At 36.8% G+C, this 27,691-nt stretch overlaps 1 protein-coding gene across 4 annotated transcripts in view; it reads left to right on the top strand.

Moving 5' to 3' along the window:
- TENM2 (teneurin transmembrane protein 2) overlaps positions 1 to 27,691 on the top strand; it is a 741,247-nt gene that overhangs the window by 634,544 nt on the left and 79,012 nt on the right. For 3 of the 4 annotated variants that reach the window (XM_074883301.1, XM_074883300.1, XM_074883299.1), the window contains 3 exons: positions 16,478 to 16,672; positions 22,022 to 22,222; positions 23,751 to 23,936. In XM_074883301.1, the coding sequence (XP_074739402.1) occupies positions 16,478 to 16,672; positions 22,022 to 22,222; positions 23,751 to 23,936 (582 nt within the window). Of the gene's footprint in view, positions 1 to 859; positions 893 to 16,477; positions 16,673 to 22,021; positions 22,223 to 23,750; positions 23,937 to 27,691 lie in introns of all 4 variants that reach the window. The other variant, XM_074883298.1, reaches the window with a different exon arrangement.

The raw sequence follows: 27,691 nt of genomic DNA, 5'->3' as shown, positions 1-27,691 counted from the left end.
GATCAATTAAAGAATGAGACATGCAGCTATGTTATTTTGGTGTGTTGTCACTTTTTAATATTCATCTCTACTTTTCTGCAACCTCTATGACATAACCACCCAAGTATATCAAGACATCCTTCTTACTCAGTGTTTCCACTGTTAATGTCTGATAATGGTTTGGTCTTTCAGCTGCCAAGTTCTGTGGTAAATCTGCAAGCAGGCATCCTTCATCATGTCCTGCTTTTCACCATTTGTAGAGTTCAATGTTACAACAAGTTGGGTTCCTAGAAGTGACTCAGAGTTCGCTATAATTTCGTTTCATCTCATAATATATTTGAAGGGCATGCAACTCTTCCACTCCTTTAACAGAAATACTTTCAAAGACACTGTCATGTACTGTTCAGCAAATGTGCTCAGAGCCTCCTTTAATTTTGCATTTTAAAATACTAGGATTTGCATCATAAGCATATTTAGCTAATCTGAAAAGGTGAAACAGTGTACCATCACATGGGATTTCTGCATTGCGATGGTGAGCATAGCCTGTTAAGAGCTGGTGTCCAATTTGTAAAAGAAGGAAAAACATTGATTCAAGTAGCTCATGTCAGCTGCCATGAAGTTGCCATTTAGCAGATACTTTTAGTTGATTATGCAATGTAATAAGAAACATGTTTAATATTTTAATCTTAAATGGATTGAAGGCTTTTGGATTTTTTAAACCAGAAATTTGTACCATGTTTGATCAGTTGAATTTTTAATCTGATTTTAAGAACTCTAATGATTCAGATTTATGTTATTCGCAGTTTCTTTTCCTGTTCTCCTTGTGTGGGTTTTTCATTATTTTATTTTCATTCTGTTTGTTTTTGGCTTACTGGCAAAGGACGGCGCCACTTTAATAAGTATAAAAAGAAGGGTAGGTTTTTTAAAATTTCTTTTTATTTCTTTTGCGACATCTATTTAGTTTGAAATAGTTACTAAGCTGTAAAGTGTAGTCTATATCTTTTTAAATTTATTCTAATGGATTTGCTGTTTCTGATGATTGCCCGCACCACAATAAGAGTTCCTACCACTGCCTTTTTCTTTGTTATGTGTGTACTGTTAATCTCTGTATAAAAATGTAAAAAGCTGTCAATTATTAGGTAAGTAAGGTATAATTGCTAGAAGTAGCAACTCTTGCTTTTTCTCAGTTGTTATTCAAATTTCAGTTGTTTGGGACTCTTCTTGCTCTGAGGTTATTCAGAGGCTTATTGCTTGAGCAATAGTGCATAAAGTAATGGGTTTTTGTCCATTGAATACTCTGCTTGAAACTATTCTCTTAGTGCCATGCTCCCAGTGGCATAAGAGGTTCTCAAAGTGATTGCAGTGGGTAAAACATGAATTTTGGAGAGCATCTCGCTGAATAATTCAGTACTCCGTTCATTGCTGTAGAGCACATGACCCATATGAATGAATGGTGTCCAGCATATGCTGGTAATGTAGAGAAGTTAGTATTTCTTCTCTATGTGAGTAAAGAAAACCATATTTGCCCTCATAACTTGGCTAGAAATTTTAGGAACTGAAAATAGTGCAAGCAGACAGAAGCTCACTGGACTTTGAAGGGAAAGGGAGAGGTGATCCTCCTTTGCCTGTCCTGCACATGTTCATAGCCTGACAGAAGAGATGGGACCCATGATGAGGCAGCACTTCAGGTCCTCTGGTGAATGTGTGTCTTGTTCTATTCAAGTGACTCACTGCAAATTTATGCAATAACAGATTATAAATCAGACAAGTGAAGTAGGTTGGATTAAACATGACAATACCCAAAGCAGATTGGTTTGGCAGAGAAAAGAGTGGCAAAGAACAATAGTCTAGGAAAAATGCCATTTTTATGGTATTATAAGGAGATGGTCATGACCAATAGTACTTTTAAAGCTAATCTATTGTGCTTAGTGCTTTACAAGCAAAACAAATAAAAGCAGCACCTACCTCCAGGAATTTACCATGTCAATACAGGTTGAAAGGGAATGAATGGGAAGCAATCGACAGATGTGGAGATATAAGGAAAAAATATGATATGCAGTGTTATAAACACGCCAACAGTGTGACTGTTGTCAGCTTTGAGGAACACTGTGGTAAAAGGCGGTTTTAAAGAGGGATAATGGGGCGGACAGGTAACATCATGTGGATAATGGAGGGCAAATGGGGCCTCCAAATGAGACAAAGCATAGGAAAGAGCTCAAAAAAGCTCCTTCTAAATTTGACTTTCAAAAGCATTTTAAGTCACAGAGAGGTTGAGGTCAGAATTGTAGCAGTGAGCAGTCTTGGGTGAAGCAGGTCTGTAAATGAAGTTGAATCATGAAGTTCATGTTCCATGTGATAAGAGGAAAGGACCTGAAACAGGACCGGGAAAGAAGAGCCACATAGCTGAAGGTTAGATTAACAGATTAATGTGATTTTTGCAGCACTGTTGCACACAGGCATGACTGAAGAAGACTGAATTTATCAACACTGAAGAAAAAGGTGTTGATTTGATGTAGATTTTATTTGCTGAAAGCTAGGGCAAGAATTCTGACAAGAGATGCAATGCAGAACAGACCTGTAAGACTTTGTCAAAGCCTGAATGTGAGGCAAGGAAACGGATGAGTCAAAAGTGACATCCAGATTATGAATCTTAATGGCAGGTAGAACAATAGTATTGTCCACTGTGATAGAGCAAGAATGCAGGGGAGGGCTTGAGAAGTGGTGGGTTAGAGATAAAAGAGGAATTAGAGAAATAACAACTTCATTGGCAAGCATTTTATGTGTTCATAATCATAGCATGTCTCATCACTTATACCATACTCATTAAAAAAAAGAAAAAAAGAAAGAAAAAAAAGTGTGTTTTTCTTTGGAAATATTGCATTCATGACTTGTCACCCACACATATCTCACATCCTTTCTTGCAGTTGACAAAATTCAGCATGTTCAGCTTCTCCCTTAGTATCTCTTCCTGGGTGGGTTTGTTTTTGGGTTTTGTGTGTTTATGTATGTATGTGTGCCAACTTATGTATGTGCTGCAGCAGCAGCACAGCCCTGGCTTGTCACTCAAATCTTTTCTCACAGTGGGTGGAAGCATCATTTTGATACTTGAACAGACAAGGCTGTCTTTGGCAATGTTCCTCTCCAGCAGTTTCCACCTCTCTGACTCAGTACCTTAAAATGCCTTTGTTATAAATTTTCTTCTTGTTTTCCCAGTCTCTATTTTACTAGCAGATGTTTTTCATTTCTGGCAAACGGATCATGTCCTCACTTGCCTTCCAATGAGTTCTATGTACAGGGCAGTTCTTGCCTGTCTGCCCTCAGTCTCCTTAGTTCTACAGAACTGCAGTACACCCTGAAGAGGGTTTTGCGCCATCAGCTGTGCCTAAAATAATTACGGAATAAATAAATGGACATGTAACCTGGTTTGACAATGATTGACAGTCATTGCTGTCTATCAGCTGCTATCTTGCCTGCATAAAATGAGATAGTAGCTTTGATCCAGTGTCAGGTAGACAAGTAGAGCCAACACAAAATCCACCACTTTAACTTCTTCTAATTGGCAATTTAAACAGGAGCCAAGAACCAAAAGGGTTACAGGCTGAATTCTTTCTGATTGTTAGTGGTCATGGCTCCAAAAGGGGCTCAAGGCACACAGTCAGTAGTGCGACAAGGAATAAAATACAGGAACCATCATTTCTAGTCTGCAGCTTTCCTCATCAATCCTCATGAACTCTGTTGGAGATTAGAGGCAAAAACAAGGGAGTGGAGAGTCTGGACTTCAGAATTCTGTAACAGATATCTTGTTAAAATTCTGTTACAACACATTTAGCATCCTAACATTTCACTACTCTTTAAAAATATGTACCTGTCCCTATAGTACATTGTAGATTAAAAGTGAGGCTTAGCAGATGTTTGCAAGGTATGTGCTATTAGTAATGGGATGGTGACAGAAGAGTACTCAATTTACTCCCTAGCCTGTGCTGGGTTGGAATTGGTGCTTCAGATCCTTTGCATATTTTGTAAGGGAATATTTACAAAATTGAAATAGGACCCAGGAGCTACTTTTAACATTGTGAATATTTGAGAAAATGGACTTTAAAAATATGGATTTTGACAATTCTCATTGTTCTTAAAGATTTTATGGCTTCTGCTGATTCCAGCATTGAATTCAGGGTTATGAAGAATTTATCTACAGAAGAGCTTTTCCTGAATAATTTCAAGTGGGGATGCTGCTGTTTCTTAGAAGCACGTCCTTCCTTCTGTTTGTTATAGTTGTGCCTTTATAGGGCAGCAAAAATGCTTAAAAAAAAATAAAGATATTTATTTAATGTTGTTAAATATACCCAATACTTACATCTAGTATAGCAACTTAATTAACATTTGTTTTCTATATTAAACTGCCAGCAAACGTACAGCCAAACTTGTGCCTGTGGATTGCATTGCCCTTTCATATGTTTCTAAATTCCTGTTCCAGCATATGAACTTGAAATTATGTATGACTCCTTTTCCCAGAGAGCTTGCAGGATAGTGGTGCAGCCAAGAAAGTAGACTTATATCTGTAGCAGAAAATTTCAAAGACAAAGCTAAAAGGATTAAGAAAAAACTGGAGAATGCTGAGGAATTTAGTAAGGAAGGAGGAGGGGAATAACTGAGAAAAGTTGCTAATGCCACTGCTGGACAAAACATGATAGGTAAAAAGAAGTGGGCATGTAAGTAATTATGAGTCTCTGATTTCAGTGAACACTAGTGCATCTTTATCTGATCACTCATTATCCAACCTGTAGAAATTTAGAGACCAAGGACAGCGCCACAGCACTGTAGCTGAGGCCTACAAACTGGAACCAAGTTTTATTGGCTTAGTGTGATAAGGAAGTTTGCTTTGCTTATGTTCAAGATGGAAAAAATATGGAAACACAGTAAAATCTTATTAATGGATTTTTCTTCAACAGCATTATAGTAAAATTCTCATACTTATTAAAAGATGGGTACATTCATTTGATCTCTCACAGCTGCTTTCAAAGCTCGCTCTATTATCAGTTACTTCACCTTATCTTTCTTCCCTTCATATATATGCACAGCAACAGCACATCTATTTGCACAAATATTTTCTGTTTCAATGGCATTCCAATAAATAGAATATTTCAAAAGGTTCCCAGTGCAGCAAGGAGGTGGACATGCATACAAATACATGCAGAACACAAACCATTGTGCCGTTTAGTTTCTGGCAAGTCAAAAAAATCTGTCTTCCAATGTTATAATACTTCCATTGCTGACTAAGAATCTCTCTGCTCTAACTATACTCTGCTGAGCTGAATTGTGCTCACTGTGATGCATGCTTTGTAATTTGTTTTTGTGTTTAATTGGTTACCTTATTTAATTGTGTTGCAATCTACATTTGGTTTTTAGATTGCATTGTCTCCATGGACTTGTAGTGGTGTTTGTTTATTTCATTAAGTTCTAAGAGCTTGTCTTTGCAGTTGTGTTGGGATCATCTTGGAGTCCTTGCAATGATGGTAAATGTCATTGAAGCAACTATGATTAAGTAGTATTGTAAATCACATTATAGAAATACAGCTGTTAAGAGATCCTTAGACATTTGCTGTCCCTGAATAACAGAAACAGCCCTAAATCACAGCGTAAGATTTCGGCATGCATAACTTTTTTCATATCTACATCTAGATTTGAACCTGCAATTTAGATCTTTTCCTATATTTAGACCCTATTTGGGTGATATTAAATTCAGTTAGCTGTCATCCCCCTTGTTTTCTCAAACAAACAAAAAGATTTCTAATTCAAATGTAGAAAAACATTTAAATATCTGCAGCTAACGTGGACCTGTACAATTAATCATGTTATGATTTAAATCTTTTCTGGTAAATTTAATAAGGCAAATAGTAGTAACTAAAATGAGACCAAAGCAGCCTGGGTTTTAAATACCCTGGATACTGCAGCCTGTGGGTGCAATCCTATTTAGCCAGAGCTAAACCATTACCAGAGAAGTAAGTTTTTACACCGTTCACTGGGAACGATGTAAAATCTTACCAAAAATATTTGAAGAAATATTTCACTTTTTAATGTCTTTTTCTAGATGCATAAATTACTTCGTGCTGTTAGTGCTTCTCTGTTATGAATCACAACACATATGTTTGGAAGGATAATTCTGGTATTTGGTGTTTCTCCTTATTGCAGCTTTTTGTGAGCTTGAAGCATCATCTCTTTGATTCCTCACTGGCTCTTTCCACTGAGATAGCTACTGAAACCTCTGAAATAGTTTAGTTTTCCCTTCCTCCTCAGTTTTTGCAGTGATGAAGTTATCAAGACATACAAATGAAGATGTACATGCTTGCCTATGACAGTAGTCAATTTCAACATCTGTTTATTTCCATCTGTTGGTAGAAAGTAAAATTTATTTCTCTGCATGTTCTTGTCTCAACTTCACTGCTTATATCTAAAGTAGGAACTTCACAGCTCTGATTCAGTGTTACTAGTTCCCACAGAAAAAGTTTTAGATTGCAAGGCAATGTTTTCAGGACATTTGAATCCACCATCTACATTTTCCTCCAATCCCATGTATCATGCAGAGAGTTAAAAGAGTTCTTCCCTCTTTTTTTTTTTTTTTCCTCTTTATTTTCAAAGGCACAAAATATACGGCAATCAGATCAGTCACACTCTCCTGTGGTAAACCAGAACCAGTGCAGAGCAACTTCCATTTCCTTGAATGCATTGATGCATATCAAAAATAAGTTGAACCATGCTGCTCTTTAACAATGTAATAGATAGGGAGGAACCTAACTGAGTTGGCTGCAAATCAGTCTACCATTTTGCAAATCATCTTAGTGTACTGGATGGAGAACTACAATCTTTCCTTTAATATAGGTAGTGATAGTTGCAGTGGGAGTGCAGTAGTGGAGGGGGAACATACAGGCTGATGAAATGTTGAATCCAAAATGTACTGAGAAGGGGAAGTCCTTGAGACATTTGAACCCTGGCACATCTAACTGATTTTTCAAGTGTCTAGGTGAACTCAAATGTCATCTTTTCTCTCTGTCTCCAATTTGTACTTTGTTTTATACCACTTGAAAATCTTTTTTATGCTCAGCTGTGGCTTTTCCAGTGATAGGGTACAGTGGGCTTTTTCTCTCCCCTGTCAGGACTGCAGTATCTTTAAAGAACTAAGACTTAGATCTTTGTTGATGGTTAGCTAGATTGTCTTAGCTCATCTTCGTGCTAGCAGTAATGGGGCTTCAGCCCTTTCAATATACCACTAAATTAGTTACAATGTATCTGACATTTGCTTGATTTTCATTTTCCCTGTTCTTACAGACTGCATTGTTATTGTTATTAAAAATATAAGGGTCTATTCATGAAGCAAAATTTTTTTTGTACCAAGTGACCAGCCCCAAAGAGATAATTTTAAAAATTTGCCATGGTTCTGGAAGTTGCTGCTAGATAGTGTGGGAAGACATATTCGTATTTCTTACATAGAATTTTTGTAATTGTTGTAAGCAAAGCAGTTATCTAATAGAAATAGATACTTTGTAGAATGGTAGAGGAGGGAACAGCAAGTGTTCTCTTTTTGACAGATAAGATCACACTGAAGGCAATGAGAAAAACTATGACCTTTTTGATAAATTTTGGCCAAAGCAAAAGTTTGCTGAGTGTTCAGAAGAATGTAAATATTCATTGTGCAATTAATGCTGTTCAGTCACTTCTATAAAAAATCCTGCCATTTTTTTTGTAGAACAGCTTAAGTACTTATTGATTGAGAACTTCTCTAACTCCCAAAATGGAGGCATCCCCATATCTCTACAGGTATTTTAAATGAATTGAATTAATCATAGGCTTAAAAGTCTCTAGTGATCTTCGTTAACTTTCCTGGGTTTAATTAAAACATCTGTGCGCTTTTAATTTATCGATTCATCCAACTCATATGTCATGTTTTTAACACACCCCAGCATGCTCTGCATCATTTTTAACCCGATTTCCACTTAACTAAAGCAATTAAATTCACCCCGGATTAATTAAAGCATCCATACTTTAGTGCTTAAGTCAGCGTGTGCTGCTTTCCCCAAATGGTTTCTGAATGTCAGAGATTTGACACACCTGATGGGTTTTTTGTCCTTCTAGAAATTCTTCTGTGAATCTCTTTCTTGCTTACTAATGTGCAGTTTGACAGAGCTAGACAACAGAGCTTGGTAAGGCTTGGGTTTGGGCAACTGAAGTAAGGATTGCAGAGCGTGACTACTATGAAGGGCTGTATATTTCATCTTAATACTGACCTGGTGCCTGCAAGCATAGAGTAGCGGTACTATTAAATCATTTAAATTATTTTTATGTTCTGTAGTCAAAGTAAACAGTTTCGTGAAGTAACTAATAAAGCATATAATGTCAGTAACAGTTGTTCATTCATCTGCTTCTGGGTGAATTTCTATAAAATTATTTCTGCTTGGAAGAGCACAAGGTCTTAGAGAAACCTAAAAGATGTTCTAGATCTTCCTAATTGTCACTGTTCTTATGAATATTTCAACCTGACAGAAGTTAGTGATCTCTGACAAGCAGGCAGTCTAGACAAACACCATTCTTCCTGTGAGGCATAAAGAACAGATGAAAGAAAATGGTCCTGGATTCATTCAATCTCCCATTCCAGAGTGATTTTCTTGGGCTAAGTTTGCTAGATTCTTACCAGAGAAGTAACATAAAAATAGTTTAAACAAGTAAAAGTGAAACAGCGTAAACCATGGAGTGGTCTTAGAAGTTATTTCAGATTTTCATATCCATAAATCAACTCCAGTTAAAACTAATAGGCAGGCAGACAAGTAGTGAAATGTGCGCCCAGTTGTTTAATATAGGTTTAAACATAAAATATGAAGGAAAGTGTTGACAGACAAAACAATTGTGTTTTTAAACAACAAATGAGAATACTCATATTTAATGTCTCCTTAATTTTAGAAATATCTTATGGGCAAACACTTGGTGTAACAAGGGATGTGATAAATTGTTATGTTTCAGTACTATCTTGCTTATAATAATAATAATGTAAAGTCTAGAGCCAACATTTTGAATCAGGTTTTCAGAAATTAACTTCTTAAATAACTGGGCTGATGTTCTAAAATTCAAATATTTGCAATTCCTTTGGTTTTGTGGATTTTAAGCCATTTAGAAATTAAGATTGTTTATATCTAAGTAGGTATAACTTCAGTTTAGGACGTTGACGGTAGGCAAGAACTTGGTTGTAGCTTTTGGAGTGAATCTAAAATTATTCAGGGCTTTGGTATGCAATTGTAGTAGGATTCAGGTCTTAACATCAGTAAAATACATCTTCACCTGCTTACATCTTAATCTAATTTGTCCACTGAAGAGAAATTAGCATTTGTAGACTAAATGCTACATGTGTGGCACCAAGATAAAGACCAAAAAGAGAAAAGGCTGGCACAATGAGACCCTATTCATATTTTTTAGGTATTTGGAACCAGGCAGTTGTAGATGACATTGATTTTGGATCTTTCCTTTATTTCTACTCCATTTTGGAGCTGACCTGGAATGCATTTATTGGTTTCAGATTAGAAGGTTGTAAACAGTAATCCATCTTCTTTATATACTGGCAAAATCATGCATAATCTCTCAGAAGTAGCAACTTAATCTCTGCTGAAAGTCCAAGTGTGAGCTATTACACAGTCTGAATTGATTATCCCCTAGAGGAACTTCACCCAGAAGGTTCACTGGTAAGAAGTCTGACCTACATCTGTCTTCAGTACAATTCCTGGTGGTCAGTGAAACAATTTGATTTCTGTTATGCTAGTGTGCATTTAATTTTTTTATATAACTAGGAATTTGTGCAATTCTGTCCAGAGAGCATTGTCAAAACTGCCCAATCTGTAAGTTCAGATGATTTTTGAGAGACAACTATGGAATGTTAATATAATTGTATTAAAGACTTGAAAAACATTTACTCTGTTTCGTGATACATAATGTCTTCCCCCAAGCTTAGGGACATTGACCTGACTTGTGCTAATGAGTATAGCAAAGAATTGTCTGGGCAAACCAGACTCAAAAAAATTCTTCTTGATGAGAAGACTCAAAATGTGTCCATATATTTGGAAGTAGAACCAAGTTTTTGTCTGACCCCAAGTGCGCTTTGTGTAAACCTCAGCAATTGCTGTGCATGCTAATATTAGTACATATCCTCCACTGTTGGATCATACTAGTTATGGTTATGTAGACGAATTAGATGCACAAGTATAGTCACCACGTGTACAGAACAGGTGATCCTTATGCAGTCTGTAAGTGTGTGCTGTCAGGCACATTTCTTTTAATCTGTTTTCTTTAGCAAAAGTTTCAGGACTGAAACTCACTTCCTCCTCCTAAACAGGAACATCTACAGCTAAAAATAATCTTTATTTTTCTTAGGTGTGATAAAGTTCTGTACAGTTCAATAAGGGATGAACATATCTTTCATAGGAGTATAAATAGTGTCTCTTCAGAATGTTTTTTTTCTGAATGTGTTTAATTGTATAGAGGTCATATTATGGAAGTAATGGCTCAGACCAAAACTCCATTTTACCCAGGATTTCAGCTCTGATGGTGTCATACAGCAGATAGTTGAGGAAGAGTAAAAATTATACCTGTCTTTGATGCTTCTCCAGTAAATTCTTTTGGTTCTAGAGATAATTTGTGTTAGAACTTCCTATAGTAGATGATATCTCTTTGTGTATAGTAGCCTTTGTAGATTTTCATTCCACGAATCTGTCTAATTATGTGTTCAATCAAGGAATGATTTACGATGAGTTTTAACTTTTCAGATAATCTTGTTAAAATTGGTTGATGGAATAGTTAGCAGTACTTAGGGTATAAGGGCACTTTAGATGGTGTCTAAGTGCTCTATTAATGCAGCCTTAAACTTGCACTTCAACACTAAGTCCTAATTTTCCTTACTGCTTACGTTGTGAATAGAAAGTCAGGTTCATCTTTTATGTGCACGAACTTGTGGTAAGAATCTGGTTTACATGCAAGATTAGGGTTTACAAGCATTATGGATACAACCATTCTGGTCCTTACTCAAACAGTACCCTAACAAGCTTGATGCAATTTTGTCCATCCAGACCAGTGACTCCCCTCACCAACATGCTATGAGCATCTCACCACAAAATTCTGTGGTACCTATATTGAAAAATACTGACTTGATACGGGGTGTCTTCTGACAGTCTGTCTGGGCTCTGAAGAAGCCTATAGATGGCACAGAGGAAGCTAATCTTGTGCTCCATTTGAAAATTTAAATTTGGATGTAAAACTGAGCTTCTTGCAAAATAAGAGCAATGTAAGGGCATTGCTTGTGACGTGGTCCAGGACAGGGAAGCACTGCAGATACAAGTTCAAAAACCTTTCAAGTCTGGATATTTTTGTGGCCAGAAACTCAAATAACTTTCAAGAGAAGTATACCAATTTGTCTATTTTATGAGGAGGAAATGAAAAAAGTCTGCAGTAGAGAACTGACAGCCTAGATCCTAGTGGTACAGGACTCTCTCTGCACCAGGGTAATGTTTGCTCTACAGCAAGAGGAACCAAGCCAGAACTCTGCCTTCAAATCCTGTTTGGAACTTCAAGTAGCAGGGGAAGGCCTCTCAACCAAGCAGCTGTGTAACTAAACCAAGTTCTGCAACAGCCTCCAAGAGTTTGACTCCTCAGATATCCTTTACTGGTTTCTTGCCATGCTCTAGAAGAACACCTCTGGTGAGTATGTGCGTGTGAATACCATAAGGGTGGGTGAAAGGAGTGTGTACACAGACTGCAGCTGGGATACCTATGTGTTAAGTGTCACTGGACAAAATGGTGGCTTTTGAAGTCAGACCATTTGGGCATTATCCCTTACCATCTCCCCTCCTAGTCCATGTGTAACAGGCTGTTATCAAATCACCTTTCCTCATGCATCAGGGAATATTAACATTACTCCAAAATACCTATCCAAAGATAACCTTTAGAGAGAGAACTTTTAGAGTGATGTTTGGCTGGTCTTTGCTGCTCTATTCATGCTCTTAAATGTGTGCAGCCTAAAGGACTCAAAGGTCTGTAGTATCCATTGATCAGCTGAGACCCATGTTAAGAATTTAGTCTGGTTTTGTTTGAATACTGGTAAAGGGCAGAATCACATCACCACAACCACATTTAGGGTTAATATGTGTTGTGCTTATTCAAACTTCACTCAGGAGATATACCCTCCTGCATAACTTACTTGAGTGTTGCCATAACTACTTCTGAAGACCTCTATCTACTTTTTGTCAGTGCCGGTGTGTGTGATACATGGTTGTCTTTATGCAACCTGTCTGTCCACAGAAATGAGATGGAATTTGATTGTTCCGTTATATAAACCAACCTTCCTTCACACTCCTTCAACAGACTTTGAACAGTCAACTCTGTCCTGAAACAGGGGCCATCCACTTCACATAGGGAAGATAAGCAGTCCTAAATAGCAAGAACTGCAGATTACTCTTGAATTGTTTGCACATTAATTGAAGTCATCTGGATGTAAAATTAAAGTGGGTCTCGCCCTGCAGCTATATGGTCTAGCAAATAAGCATAGCGGACCCCTTTTCAGACTGCCTGCTTCTGTTTTCTGTGGAAGAGCAGCTTGATTCTCTGTTCCTCACTTAGGACAGCCTATAAACCCATAGCAGAAACAGTAATGAAGAGCTGTTTACTACAGCAGTGACAAGTCAGCTTCTTATAACCTACACTTGCTTGCATTCTTGCTTACATGTTTCTCTTGCAATCTTAGTGACATGGCAGTCTTGGAAATGCCAAAATCTGACCAAGAACCTCTGTCATTTCTCTTATTCTTGAAGTGATGTTCCTGTCATATAGTTTGTAGAATAACTCCAGCAGAGGGTTGTAGATTAAACTTTGTGGCTTTAGGTTGCAAGTATCTTAATCTTAACTGTATTCATTTCATCCCTAAGGTTAAATGACAGACTCTCTCATTTATCCAAAGTCAGTTCTGGTGTCACTAACATCTTGGCAATGCATACTGCAGTGGCAGACCACTAAAGACAGATTACTGTTCAACTTACATACAAGCTTCACAAGGACTAAATAGATTTATGAACCATAGCAAGACCTCTGACCTGGTAGAAGCATGAAGACAGGAATGAAAAGCTGTGACATGGCTTTCAGCTTTACTTAAATTCCTGAAGCACCATAGCAGAGTAAGGGAACACTAACAAAACTACTGTAGGAGCTCTTTAGCCCAATACTCAGCACCATCTAGTAATCTTTCTTCTTGCTGGGACACCAGAAGTTGAACCCTGCAAATTCAAATCAAAAGTGGGAGCTAAGAATGGCCTTCTTGTAGACAAGTTCCAAAGACCAGATATACATATCTTTTAGCTGGACCACAATTGCCCATTGCTTAATGAGACTTAGGGGCAAGACAAGGAGAGAAGCAATCTTTCAGGAGGTGTCTGGCATGGTATTATCCAGCTAGGTCTAGAGTGGTCACATCTAAGTTGCTTGTTGTTTTTTGTTTGGGGTTTTTTTTTTAATTTATTTTAATAATGGATTTATTTCTGCTCAGTCGCTCTTGCAGGGGACTGTGCTGTTCACATAAAGTTATTGCCTTTATTTGAGTTTTGACTCCAGAAGAGAGGTTTGCAGAGCAGAAGTCTCTTCAGGTGTTGAGTGCCATGTCAACCTGTAAAACACCAAAACAAAAAAAGCTATTCCTCACTTGTATCCAGCTTGTAAGTCATCTCTAACTTTTTGTCTTTATAACTACTGGAACAAATGTGGTTTGTCTGAAGAAACTGTCTACTGTCTACTAATTCATTTAGCTTTCCTGGGACATTTTCTTTCTATGCAGCTATATCACAGCATGGTGAGGATGTTGATGAGCAAAAGCAAGCCATATGCTGGCGTGTCCCAGTGCAGTTGGAGAGTCCACGTTGAGCAACCATTAATAATTGTAACATTGAGTCTCTGCAATGGCTCAGAAGCATGTAGAAAATTTGCATCTAACAATATTACTTCCTTCTGTGGTGGACTTGAACAAAGGGACTGCAAGCTTAACCACCACATGCAGGAGTTGAGGGCTGCCTTATTCTAGAGAGAGAGATTTTTGTGTTAAGATGAGGCCCAGATAAAGGGACAGTGTCTCTACAGTGTGTCAGGGTGTGGAAGGTGACACTAAGAAACCTGCTGCTCATGATTACTCCAGATCTTCAGGACAAGCTGCCTTCTGATCACTCATCTCTAGATCCTCTACACCATGGCAAATAAAGAGAGCAGGACTGAAGTGATTACCTTTCTTACAGTGATTTGGGAAAACATATTATATCAGCCCAAACAAGACTTAATTGGAGTGAAATGGAGAGCTATGGACAAAGGAATTTTTTGTGTCCCCAGGTCATCATACCTGAAGAGTGGAAGTGGTCCTCATTTGATCCCTTTCTTTATCGCTCACCTATAAGACTTGCAGTAGCAGCAGTTAGTGTATCTAGGCAGTGAAAAGCAGTGCATGCTGAGGAACTGAGATGGACTCCATGATGTAATGCATGCAAACAGGAATAGTTAGACATGTGGCCTTCAAGCTGCTCCTAGTTCAGCATGTTGTATATTATTGAAGGGTGTTTGATGATGACATGCAAAAAGATGTAAAATAGGCTGTCCTAGAGTGCAGTATGGACATAATGGGTATTTGTCTGTATTGTAATTCAGTCCAGCTGGTTCCATAAACTTAATTCTGAAATCAGCTGCAAAAAGCAAAACCAGTAGAACTTTAGCATAAACTTTTTCACTGAACTCAGTAAAGCACTTGTGAACATATGTCACATCTGAAATCAGAAAGTTGCTGCTGGAAATTATTATTCAAATTTGTATTCATTTTTAGAGTGAGGAAGAAAAAGGTTGAGTGGTAACAGAGAACACCAGGAATGAAGTAGAATGATGTCCTGTTGCTACTATATGGCCCTAAGACAGAGGAGGGATAGCAAAAAAACCCCAAACTTCATCATACTGATTTTGTTATTATTCTACTGTAGAAAAAATAGGCTAAAAAAGATTATTCATGTGACATGTGACCCATCAACCTGTAGTCTTAATTTAAATAATTCTCAGCACTCTAAATTTTAGCTAACAGCTAGGTTACAAATCTGAATATATTTTTTCTGGTCAATTTTTTCCCATTTCAAATAAGAAAATTCTTTAAAAAATCTATCCTGAAATTTGTTTTTGTAGCAGATCACTGGGACAGCTAAAATTAACAAGGGTTACAGGACTGAACAGTGGAAAAGTTGCATAACTGGACAATTTCACATGTCTTTGTAAGAAATCAAATACTTGGATTCTTCTTGATCATTCAGGTTAAAGGGATATTAGAAGAAAGAAGACATTAGGACCTTTTAATGATTAATAGTAGCTTTTGAGTATATTTTTGGCGCTGTAAAACTAGCTGTTAGTTTCTAGTTACTTTGAAGGGTGAAAAGGCAGGGGAATACTTTTCTGTCTTTATCAAGCTACATCAGAGAGAAGAGCACAAAAGTGTACCTTTTCTCAAAGATTCACTTCATTACTCCCATTTTCTGTTATTCCTCTGTTATTTTTTCCATTTCTCTGGCTGGTGACCACACATTCAGTCTTTGGCAGGCATGTAAATTCACAGATTGCCATGTTCACATGGGAGACGTGGGCATATAGGAGTGTGAATATGCCTTAGTGTAACATTTATGTGCAACTGGCTTTTAATAAACCACTTGTTTCTTTCCATCGCTCTGCATATGTACAACATCTGATTCCTGGCATCCAAGACCTGCTGACTACCTTTATTATTCACAGGCTTCACTTCATTTGCATAAATGAATATTTGCTCAGAATGTGTCTTACTCCCTTAATAATACAAGAGGGAGGGATAAGGGTTAATGGTGCTTTCTTGCCAGTACACACAGGGTAAAAGCAGTCACTCTGGGATTTGGGAAAACAAGGTTCAGCAGGGATATTGGTGGCAAGGTGCATTTGTTGTAGATGAAAGCTTGTGTTGTTCCTGTGTTCAAGATTATTACACTGGAAAAAACAAGTCAAAGAGTCTAAAAAATTTTGGGGGCATTACGTTAAAAAAGTGTTATGGAAGAAGAAAGATGCTATATAATCAAATGTTCTGGGGACTGGATGGTGTTCTGCTATCTGTGAAAATTGGATCTTACCTACTGGAACAAAGCAGAGTAATGTCAGACTCAAATCTGTTCACATTACCTCATTAGTTATGCCAAACATCATCAATAGTCTATAAAGAATAGTAGTATTCTCAGAATGCCCAACACATGCGTGCTTTATTAAATAGTAATTAAATGATTTCTTTGGGAAATGAAGAACTGAACTACAACAAATTATCTTAGATTTTTTTTTCCCCAGTAAATTAACATATCTGAATATATGTTTAAGTATTTGGTAGTGGATTTTTAGTGCACTTTTACATGTATGACCCTGTATGCTGTTTTTCTTTCATTCAATTTTCCAGCTGCCTGCCCGGTTCTGTGCAGTGGCAATGGTCAATACTCTAAAGGCACCTGCTTATGCTACAGTGGCTGGAAAGGTCCAGAATGTGATGTACCCATCAGCCAGTGTATTGATCCCTCATGTGGAGGTCATGGTTCCTGCATTGAAGGGAACTGTGTCTGTTCTGTTGGCTATAAAGGAGAAAACTGTGAAGAAGGTAGGACATTTTCTTTCTATGGTGTGAGTTTGTCTGCTGGGTTTTGTAGTTATTTAATGGGTAGAAAAAAAAGGAAAGAACAGAATAAAAATTTAAATGTAAAACTACTGTAGCAGATTATTGTAAAAGAGGGATAAAAATGTAGTCCATCACAATTTTACTGATCTATCAAAGTTCAGACAAAACTTCTGGCCCTCTGTATACATTGTTTTGCAGTATTAAGAATGTCTGTCACAAGTAAACCTGAAAAATTCCTTTGTTGAAGAGTGAAGATAAATCTTTTCTTATGGATTATGTTTATTGAACAATTTAGATGTGAAATGCAGAGGAAAAAGGAGCAGCAGTAGACAAAATTGTATAGCTGCAGCTCCACACAAAGCAAAAATATCAGTCACTATTAAGACAGAAGTTGATGAAACAAATTTGAAAGACTTAGGTATCCATGTTACTTACAGACGTAATGTAGGGCAAATTACTCCTGTTAGCTGCAATCATATGGGATTAAAGAAAGGTAGATGGCACACAGAAACAATAACTGTTCTTTAAATGCAGAAAAGCTCTTCATGTTGAAAGTGTCCAATTCCTTGTGTATGTAGAATGACCAAATTTAACAAAACAACCCATGCAAAATGTGGTCATAGATTAAGCTCGGTACTGGTTTTATTCACAGTGTTTTCTGTTAGAATGCATAACATAAATTGGACTGCTTTTCTTTTTGAAATACGTTAGTATGGTTTTAAAAGGGAATTTAACTCCCCAGACGATTACTGAATAGACAGTTCAGCATACCTTGGCACATCCTCAGAGCGGGCTTGAGTTTGAGGACTAAAGTGACAGGACTGGAGCTGCATGGTTTTAGGACTAAAGAGTCTCTATGGAGTACTCTGAGTAGGGTGCAGAGCTGTCCACCACGTGTATAGATTTTTATCTTACCCTATAGTAAACAGCTGTTTCTTCCCTCAGAAATCAAAGGGAAGAAAACTAGAGAGACCTAAACCACTAAGGGTTTTATTCTTTGGGTGTGGACTGCAGTCATTGCCATTAGCGCAAGACCTTGCATTAGTCTGAGTGAATTTATTTTGCTAAAAGCAAAAAAAGCAAGGATCCTCACTAGTGGGACTGCTAACACTGCAACTGTTTGTTCATTCCTGCTATCTCTTTCCAGGAAAGCTTCGCAACACTGGTTATTAATGCTCTAATCCAGAGCTCAATTGAATTCAACAGTTTTTCCGTTGTTTTTAATGGGTTACATTTTAAGCTATATCTGGAAAATTCTGTAATGTCCTTTTTGTCTGGTAGAATTGATAGTTCTCAGTTCACCCTGAGTGTATGACTACAGGAAATACTCAAAAATTATCTGAAATGCCTCACTATAGCTGGCATTCTCATCAAAATCAAAGATGGAAAAGACTGTCTTCAGCATGCTCTACAGCATCTGGTCTATTCCCCAGGAAGGCAGGAGCTCTCTTCCTGGTACTAACTGCAATTGTTTGCTTAGTCTAATTAAGTTATATAAATTTCATCATGTTTTGTGTTGTCATGCTTGCATTATTAGAGAGAATATGATAGATGGCCTAAAAATATTTTTCTTTCATTTGATTCTGTAAATTTTACCTTGTAAGCAGTTCCTCCCTCATCTCGATTGTCATTTCCAGCTACTTGCATGGAATTCTCTCTCTACTTTGTTTTCTAGAATGGCTGTGTTATATCTGAGCTAGACATCTTGAATGCCCTGACACTCCTATAGGAGAAATAGGCTCCTGTAGTGCTTAATGCAGCTTATCCTAAGGTGAATGTTTGAAATGGGTAAAGCAAACACATCACCAACTCCAGAGAAGTTTATAGAACAAGCTAGCGCGTATCTTTTTGCAAAGGTGTTAATGTTAACACCATTCAAAGCTGGAAACACTGCAAACCATAGTCAGTCAACAAAGTTTTTGGGGAGGTGCATTACTATGTGAGGTGAAAGGATATACATTCTTTAATCAACACTGTGCTTGAAAGGGTAAGTTTTTTCTTAAAAGGATAAATGGATTACAAAGGCAGGAGGTATTGACTACAACCTTGGAAGGGTCAATAACATGACAAGAAAGGTTAAAATAACTTTTTACATACAACATTGGGCAATAAATAAGTGAATAAATTAATTTACAAATAAATAAGAACAGCCATCGTATTTCTACTCTAAAATTCCATTTCTTCTGTACATATCTCTCACATTAATTCAAGAGCTATGGGAAAATGGATATAATATGAAGTGGTGTCTCTCCAGTTACAGGTAGTGTGATCTTACTTGGCTTTTGCATGAATTAAAATTCTACCATTCTAATGGTAGAATGATATAAGTAAATATATCCATATTTATATATAAAATATGAAATATCCTCTATTGATTTGAGCTTCCAAAAGGAATGGCAAAGGTCAATTCGTTCGCCATTTTCCAACTAGGATATTGAATTAGAACAAGTGGGTCAGCATTTTTTTCTTCCCGTTAGCTTTTTATTTCTGATATTCATCATGGTCATATTGTTCAAACAATTTCCCTGAAATGAAAGTGGCACCAAAATCAATATTTGTGATGCACAATTTTTGCAGCATAAACACTGTTGTTCTATTAACAAATTTGCACACAAGATTAAGTGGTATATTTGTCAGGTTTCATTCAATCTGGTTTGGGGGGAGACAAGTGAAATTGCCAAATTAGGTTAAGTTAAGGGTGGTTTTCTTGTCAGTTTCATGGTCGAGTCATTTCTCAATGACATTTAACTTCGTAAGTGTAAGTCATGGCTCTTTGGGGGCTTTATGGTACATATTGTTCAGAAAACTCCTTGACCTCCTTTTTTGTCCTTAGGGATATAAATTGCTTTCAGTACCTTTTTTGTCAAATCTACAGAGGGCCCAATACTAAATGAGCTCTAATGATCTGAGCTGCCAAGGGGTTTTGAGTTCTAAGTCTAACATACTTACTTGCTAAGGCGCGTTCTCCTTTGTTTAAACACCAAAGAAGCTCCATTTATAAATCCTTATTAAATACCATTGTAAACCCTACTAAAGACTCGGGGCCAGAACCTTTGCAGCATAAGTCAGTGTAGTTCTATTGCAGGTAATCACATTATGCTAATTTTAGCAGCTGAGGATCTGGCCCAAGATAATAACTCTAAGAGCATGTATTAAAATAGAACAAGATTTGAGTTCAAAGTAAAAACTCTCTTCAATTTAAACTTTGAAAGCTGTTACTTACCCATATGATAGAACAAAATAGCTATAAAGTATATTTGTCTAGAACAAAGGACAAAGCATGTTATTCTATAAAACAAGGGAGATTGGGGGCTTAGGGGTATTGATAGGTTTATGCTGTGGAAATAAATCTCAGCTGCACGGATACTGTAATTCAGGATAGAGGAGAGAGTTAATTTAGGTAGCAGGAGGTGGTGTTTTTCATATGCTCCACATTGCTTTCATTAGTACTTTCATTTGAGGAGGAAGATGATACATTTCTGATGTGGAGAGTACATTAGGACTCATCAATATCTCCTAAAGTTAGCTGTGCTGCCACATACAATGTTATACACGTATTACCCTTTTAAATTTTCCATTAAAATATTATCATCGAAAAAAATAGAATAGACTAAATTTGGGGGAAAAAAGTAACCTTCAAATTGACCTAAATCTTTCTGTTCTTTATTTCTTTATTCAATTGAATGTTTTGTCACAGCTATGTGTCTGTTTGCTTCAACAGAAATAGTAAGGAATACGTATTCTAAACTTTGGACAGTTTTTAATTTTGTTAAGCACCAAGAAGGAATAACAGGGCAAGGATTCTGGATAATTTTAAAACAATTTATTAATTTATCAAATCTTATCTGAGCTGAACCACAAAACAACCTTGGTTTACCTATAAATACAAAATTGCATTATAATATTTCATGTCCAATTAACTAAGCATTAAAACTTAAAAAAAAAAAAAAATAAAACAAACCAAAAAGCTATAACCAGGGTCATCATTAAAATGAAAATCTTATAAGAAATTTTATAGTAATTTATTCCCATACTACTGTAATCTGAATTAAAATCAAAACTATTCTGATAACTCATGTTATTGCATCTCTAAATGTACCTGCCTCAATCTTCTGTGTTGTATCTAATCTATATACTTATTTTAAATGTTCTGCAACTACATAAAATATTTTGACAAGACTCTATGTTCATAGAAAAGTTGAGATTTGAAAGATCAAATATTGTTCACATAAGGTAGAGTGAAAATGTCTCTGCCTTAATTTAGAAGGATCAGTTTGGAAAAGATGAGAGATAAATCACTTTCATTATAAACTCAGATCTTCCCAGAGCTGCAAGAGAGAATGCCAATCATTCATGGTCCTTCTGTTGTGAGCTAATATATACCAGTCACGAGACGAATCCATTTTATTTAGGACATGAATTTGACCTTGGTTCTCAATTCCACAGCAAAAGGCAGTTGGTAAAGCCTCTATGTTGTTATTTGTGGTAAAGCATAGTATACTTATACAAATTCATGATATAAGATAAAAATTTAGAAACCCATAATGTTATTGATAGATTTTATTTGAAAGACAGCTCACAGCATTCCTTTATTTATCAGGATTGAAATAGCAACTGAAATTTCATTGGATGGTTTTCCATCATAACCGTTTTCACTTTCTTATTCTGTTGGTTTTGGATTGAGAAAAGATGAAATTCATATATATATATATATATATATATATGTTTTTCTTTATTTGTTTAAGAGGAATTATGGGTTGCAGTAACTAGGACTCTCAGTTTCACAGCTCAGCTACTAATGGACCATGAATCAAATTTTCAGAAGTGCCTGAATAATTTAGGAGTCTAAATGAAGCTGAAAGCCACTGATGTTTTGACTTCCAGGTACTGAAAGTGGATATCATAATGTTAGTCTCACAGTGCTCTAGCATTCCAGTAGCAATAATAGCAGTACTGATGAAGATACTCTGAAGAAAAATATGTATTTCAGAAGAAATGTCACCAGGTGAAGGCTATGTGTGGAACTCTTATTATGTATGTTTGTTATTTTTGAGTCTTTGTGCTTCTTCTCTACAGCATTCCTGCAGTAAGCCTTCATTGTTCAGTCACACCCTGTTTTATTTGGAGCTAATGTAAAACACAAATTACTTCGCACTTTCCCATTCTCAGACCAGGTGTTAATATGACTTGAAGAACTACATCAATTTGCTTTATATAAAAGTGATATAAATACAGTGATATAAACTTATCAGAGCACGCATCTACATGTTTTTCAGACATCATATTGTGTGAACTGACTTTTCTCTACACTGTTTTTGTTTTCTTCTGTAGTTGATTGCTTAGATCCAACATGCTCCAACCACGGAGTCTGTGTGAATGGAGAATGCCTCTGCAGCCCAGGTTGGGGTGGAATAAATTGTGAGCTTCCCAGAGCCCAGTGTCCAGACCAGTGTAGTGGGCATGGTACCTACCTGTCTGACACAGGTCTTTGTAGCTGTGATCCCAACTGGATGGGGCCTGACTGCTCCGTTGGTAAGAAAAATATTTTTTCCTGATTTTTGCAATAATGTTCCTGTTTTGTTAAAATGTTAATATCTATGGCAAGTTTGAAATGCAAATAATTTAGAAAACTGTGTTTGGAACATGTTTGGTCCTGTTTAGTTATGTTGGGAAGAAGTGTGTATATATCTTAGATACTATTTTTTGTGACATTCTTAATTTCGGACTGTCAACTGGGGGGCAGGGAGGGATGCAGGTTAGGAGTTTGTATTTCATTCTAATACTGACCCTCGTTTGGACTGAAAAAATTACTTAAGTGCTTCTCATCTGTCTCCCAACTGTAAATGAAAACTTCCATAATTTATAAGTGTGTTTATAACATTAGAGGAATGGAAAACACTACAATTAAGTATGGGTTTGGGGTTTGCTTTACTGCGCATCAAAATGCTACTCATTTATGAAAAAAAATCACAAAACAGAAAAATCTCTTTTCAAATAAAGGATGTTTTTCCCTTTTCAGTTGTACATGGAATATTCCAAAAATAATTTTAGAGCAAGCAACACTAAAAAGCAGGCACAAAAGTGTAAACTCTAGGCTAAAAAATTTCATTCTCTTCAAAGCTACAGTTGTTAAACTTGATTATTTTAACAGAAGGAGATAAAGAGAAAAAAACAGTTTTGACAAGACAACAAATGTTCTATTTGTGGGGAAAAAAATACTGAGAGTTTTGCATTTATGTTGTAAGATGAACCTTGAGATGAAGCTGTAGGCCCTAAGCAAGTCTCTTAAAATAATATTTACAGTTTTCACACTTACTCAGTTATTTCTTAAAATTAATGACTTAGAATACCCCATCAGTGAAATGAATATCAAGATGTGTTTTTTCTGCTTCATGCATCAGCAGCTAGAAAAATTCATGAATGAGAGTTTCACTGTCAATTTCTTTGATGGTGCATGAGGCAAAAGACGCCTCTGCTTTTCTACAGCTTCAGCCGACAGAGAGCAGAATAATTTTTGGAGAGAGACACCATATAGCTGACCATGTTAGTAGTAGGATTCCAAAATCTCTCCCTTGAAAATGTCTTTTACCTGTCACTCCTGGAGTCTTAAGTGACCCTGAATTGTCACCATGCTCTGCTGAATGAGTTTTAGGTGAGTTTCAGTCTCATCCTTAGCAAATCAATGTCTGTATCAAGATCACCAGAGGTCCAGGTTTGACTAAAACAGAGCTATGTGCTCCCCTTCGCTGCTGACAGGTGTTGAGGAAGCTGCCTCTGCAACTTGTTTGTATTTGAATAGAGGGCGGAGCCCTACAGCAGTCTGTCCAGCGTACATTAGCAGATTTTATTTAAACAACATTTTAATATAACTTCCTTTGTTTCGAAGCAAATGTTAAATGCTGGTTTGGATCAGAATATGAACTATATGCTTTTGACAGCATATAGTTTTCAGCAAAAGCGTATCTGTTCTACTCACTGTTCCCTTCGTGACTAGGTTGCTGGTTCTGCCCCACTGCTGCTGACATAAGCTAGCTATAATCTTTTCCTTTTCTTCTCCTAGAAGTGTGCTCTGTAGACTGTGGCACTCACGGGGTGTGCATTGGCGGAGCATGTCGCTGTGAAGAAGGGTGGACAGGAGTGGCGTGTGACCAGCGTGTGTGTCATCCCCGTTGTACGGAGCACGGAACTTGTAAAGATGGGAAATGTGAATGCAGAGAGGGCTGGAATGGGGAGCACTGCACCATTGGTAGGCAAACGACAGGCACCGAAACAGGCACATATTGCTTTCTTTTCATAAATCGTAGAAACATAGTTACTGTTGTGTATTGTAATGGGCTGTTCCTTTAAGGACCCTAGTGCTTTCAGATGTTATCTCTGACTCAAAATGTCTTGGGTGAAATGCAGATGAGTCTTGAAATCATTTAGAATCAGTAACAAACCGATTGTGGAGAAAAAGACCCAACAACAAATTCCACAGCAAATGAACATTAGTAAGTAAAGATGTAACAAATGGTCCATCACAGTATCATCTGAGCCAAGATTTTCAAACTTAACTAAACATTCCTTTGTGTGAATGGCATCTTTTTTAATTTCCTGGTCTGATGCATCAGTGCTCTCCTGCTATTATACATCACATCTGAAACACATCACCACCATCACCACACAGAGCAGGGGTCAAGTTGTGGAGAAATAAGTGTTCCTGGTGTTACAGAAATAGCTCCCTAGCATTCTCCTGTGTTGTGCTGTGACAGTGGGCATGGTGTTTGCATATAGACAATCCCAGCATGGGAGGGCCCCGTCGGTAGTGCAGCATGCTGCTGTACCCTTTCCTAATAGCGTGCTGCTCAGCACAGCATTGGCATCACGCAGAGTGCCGTGACTAACACGATTGCATCTCAGCTGTGATGTGTCAGCCTGGGAAGTTCAAAAAGGTTATACTTACACAAAGCAATGATGTTCCATCCTCTCAATTACCTCACTTGAAAATGTATTCTGAAGAGGAATTAATTGTTCCTAAATGAAGTTTTTTTATTTTGTCTCTACAAGCAGTCAGGTAGTGTATTTGGATTCTTTTGGAAAAGTACTGAAAACAAAGGAAAAAATTGTTATTTTCCCTATGCTGTAATCAAAAGTGGGAAATTCTGAGTGATCACATCTCTTCTGGGAAGTCTGAGCAAAATTATCTGGAACAAGAGAATCCAGCTGCTGTGACAATGTGAGATTCAGGGAAGTGTACTTTTCTCCAAAGAATTTTTGAAGGACTGTGAGGTATACCTTAAAAGAAACCTAGTGAGTCCAAATCTAAGGTCATATTGTTTTAATTTCTCAAAGTGGTAAATTTAACAAAGAAAAGGAGTAGGTCAATTGAGATTTTCATGGCAATCAGGGACCCTAATGGGACAGTCCTATTACAAGTGAATTGTTATTTCTTTACTTAAAAGTATGGTGAGATTCTTGCATCCCTCAAGCTGTTTTTCATTCCCCTGATTTCTTCCTGGATATACAAACCATTTCTGATACACACATGAGTTACAAACTAAAAGTATGCTCTTACTGGAGAGAAGAAAAAAAAAAAAAAAAGTAAAAACAGATACACATTTTTAGGGCATATCCTTTGATGTTGTGGTGCTGCATGCTTCCACCACGCTATGCTAATATGATTTAACTCAAAGCTTTTCTGACTGAACACTTTGTGACCAGCACAGATGCAGAGTGTTTTTTCACAATTGCTTTCTGACTTCCATCATATCAACATTTCCCTGCTAGATTAATCCAGGCATTTTGTTTTCATATTAAGTACTTCCCAGATCTTAACAAAATGCCTACTATATAAATTTTTTTTGCATTCAATTGTGTAATAATTGCTTATTTTAAAAGTTGCTGCTTTGCACAAAATTTGGTTTGCTTTATAATCTTTTAGTAGTATGCCTATGTCTACAGGTAATTAGTGTATTTAAAGTCTTCATTACTGTGCACACAAAAAGATGCCTTGTACTGATATCTTAGAATTCTGAAAATTACAAGATGAACTAGTGAACTCTGAAGAGAGATTTTTACTTTTCAGAGCTGTGAAATAAATATTTTTCGTATTATTGATGTGTATAATGAATTATATTTTTCAGAGAAAGGGTGATACTGCTAAAGTGATTAAAATATGCATAAGCTTTTTTTGTTCGGTATGTATTAAAAAGATTTCCTTTCCTGTGGCAAAGATGAGACTAGGGCAAAAAATTTAGGTTTGCCCTGCTAGTTATCATATTTGTGCAGTCATAAGTTTCCTGTTCTATGTAGACAAATATATGTTCTTGTGACAGGCCTGTATTGGTAACAGTTTTCGTATGCTCATATCAAGTGGCCTGATTGTGAGGCGATTTACAAAAGCACAAAGCGTGATGCCAGAAATGGAATTCAGTTCAGAGGGACAGCTCAGCTTGATCCCACTGGTTCATGTTACGCAGGGCTGAAACAGAGAATTTGGAGGATAAGGATGGTAAAACTAATTTTTGTCAGTATTTGTACAAAAAATGCTGGAAGTTACCACTGGAAAATTTGTCCTTAGAGTGGATTGATACTTTGGAACAAGGATGAGTTGCTCAAGATGCTTTAAAATTAGTGTGAAGAAAGTGTACTTAAATTTTATGGAAATTCACTCTAATTTAGAGTATTCCCTTTATGGTTTTGGTTTCAACTGAAAGGTTGACAGAACATTTAATGTCAGAATTGCTCACTGAGGAGTGTCCACCTAAGAAGATAATATTCAGGAATGCAAATCTGATGTATTCAAACCTTGATTTTTAAAGCTTTTTAAAAATTATTTTATTTTTTTAATCCAAAGCCATTCTTTTAGTCCTGTTTGGAAGGTACCTGGCAAACTGCAGTCTGTTTGAGCTAAGGCAAAGCCAGTCCAGATTGGAGTAAAATATCATATGAGCAGGGGTTGAATCTCTCCCTTCCTGTACATAGTCTGAATATTTGAATACCCATACTATGGCTTCAGAGGCAACGAATGGCCAGGTATACCTCACAAGACATTTGATAATTTCTTCATACGGACTTCAAGCAGTAAAACGTGAATTCCCTAGGAGAGTTTATTTACTCTGAATTTCCCTTTACTGCTGCACCTAATCAGAAATCTCTTGAAGTCAGTAGAAAAACTTGCTTTGATTGAGTGGCTTTAGGCCAAGCCCACTTAGAACAAATCGATCTAATTTGTGAGGAAAAAAAACAGGTTTCAATATACAAACCAAAATACATTTTCTTTTGTTTGTGTTTCTTTACCAGTTTCATGTGCTATATTCACATGGCAGTAGAAAAGAAATAATTATAGCAACCTGCAGGTATCCGAGTTCATTCAGGATATGTTATTCTATTTAATATCAAATTAGGCCTTTATACACAGTTGACAGAATGCACACTCTTTGGCATTTTGATGAATCTAAGCTCAAAAAATTTAACAAAAATGCAGTTTCTCTCTGCATTAGCTGCATTTTAAGAAAAGCACTCTGCAAAGTCACCCAGAATGCCACTATGAGCTCAGTGTTAACGAGCTGTTTGTGCAAAGCAGCTTTTACCTATGTGCAGCAATAGAATTACATATACAAATCAGTGAATGCAAATTCCAAGGTACACAGATTTTGATAAGTCTATATCCAAATAATATAAAAATGAAAGGAGTGGTGTGTGGACTTGCTCAAATGCTGAACGAGGCAGAGCAGAACTCTACACCCAGCACTACATTTCACTTTGCTTCTTCAGGTAAGAAGAAAAATTGCTTACTGGAGTTATGATAAAGAAAATGAATCTTTTCCCAGTGCAAAAATAGAGCTGTCAGGATATGTTTATTAAGTGATTACTATTCATTGATTGCAATTATGGAGGAAGTTATAACTAAATAATAGAGGGTAATCTAGATGAGGAAAAAAATATTGGAAAACTAATAACAAAGCAAAAGACTAAGATATAGCAGTTGCTAAATCTTGATCCAATTTCATGCCAGAATTT

Source organism: Strix uralensis, chromosome 14 (assembly GCF_047716275.1).
Source record: "Strix uralensis isolate ZFMK-TIS-50842 chromosome 14, bStrUra1, whole genome shotgun sequence".
Taxonomy (NCBI): Eukaryota; Metazoa; Chordata; class Aves; order Strigiformes; family Strigidae; genus Strix; species Strix uralensis.
This window is presented reverse-complemented; position numbering and strand designations above follow the sequence as displayed.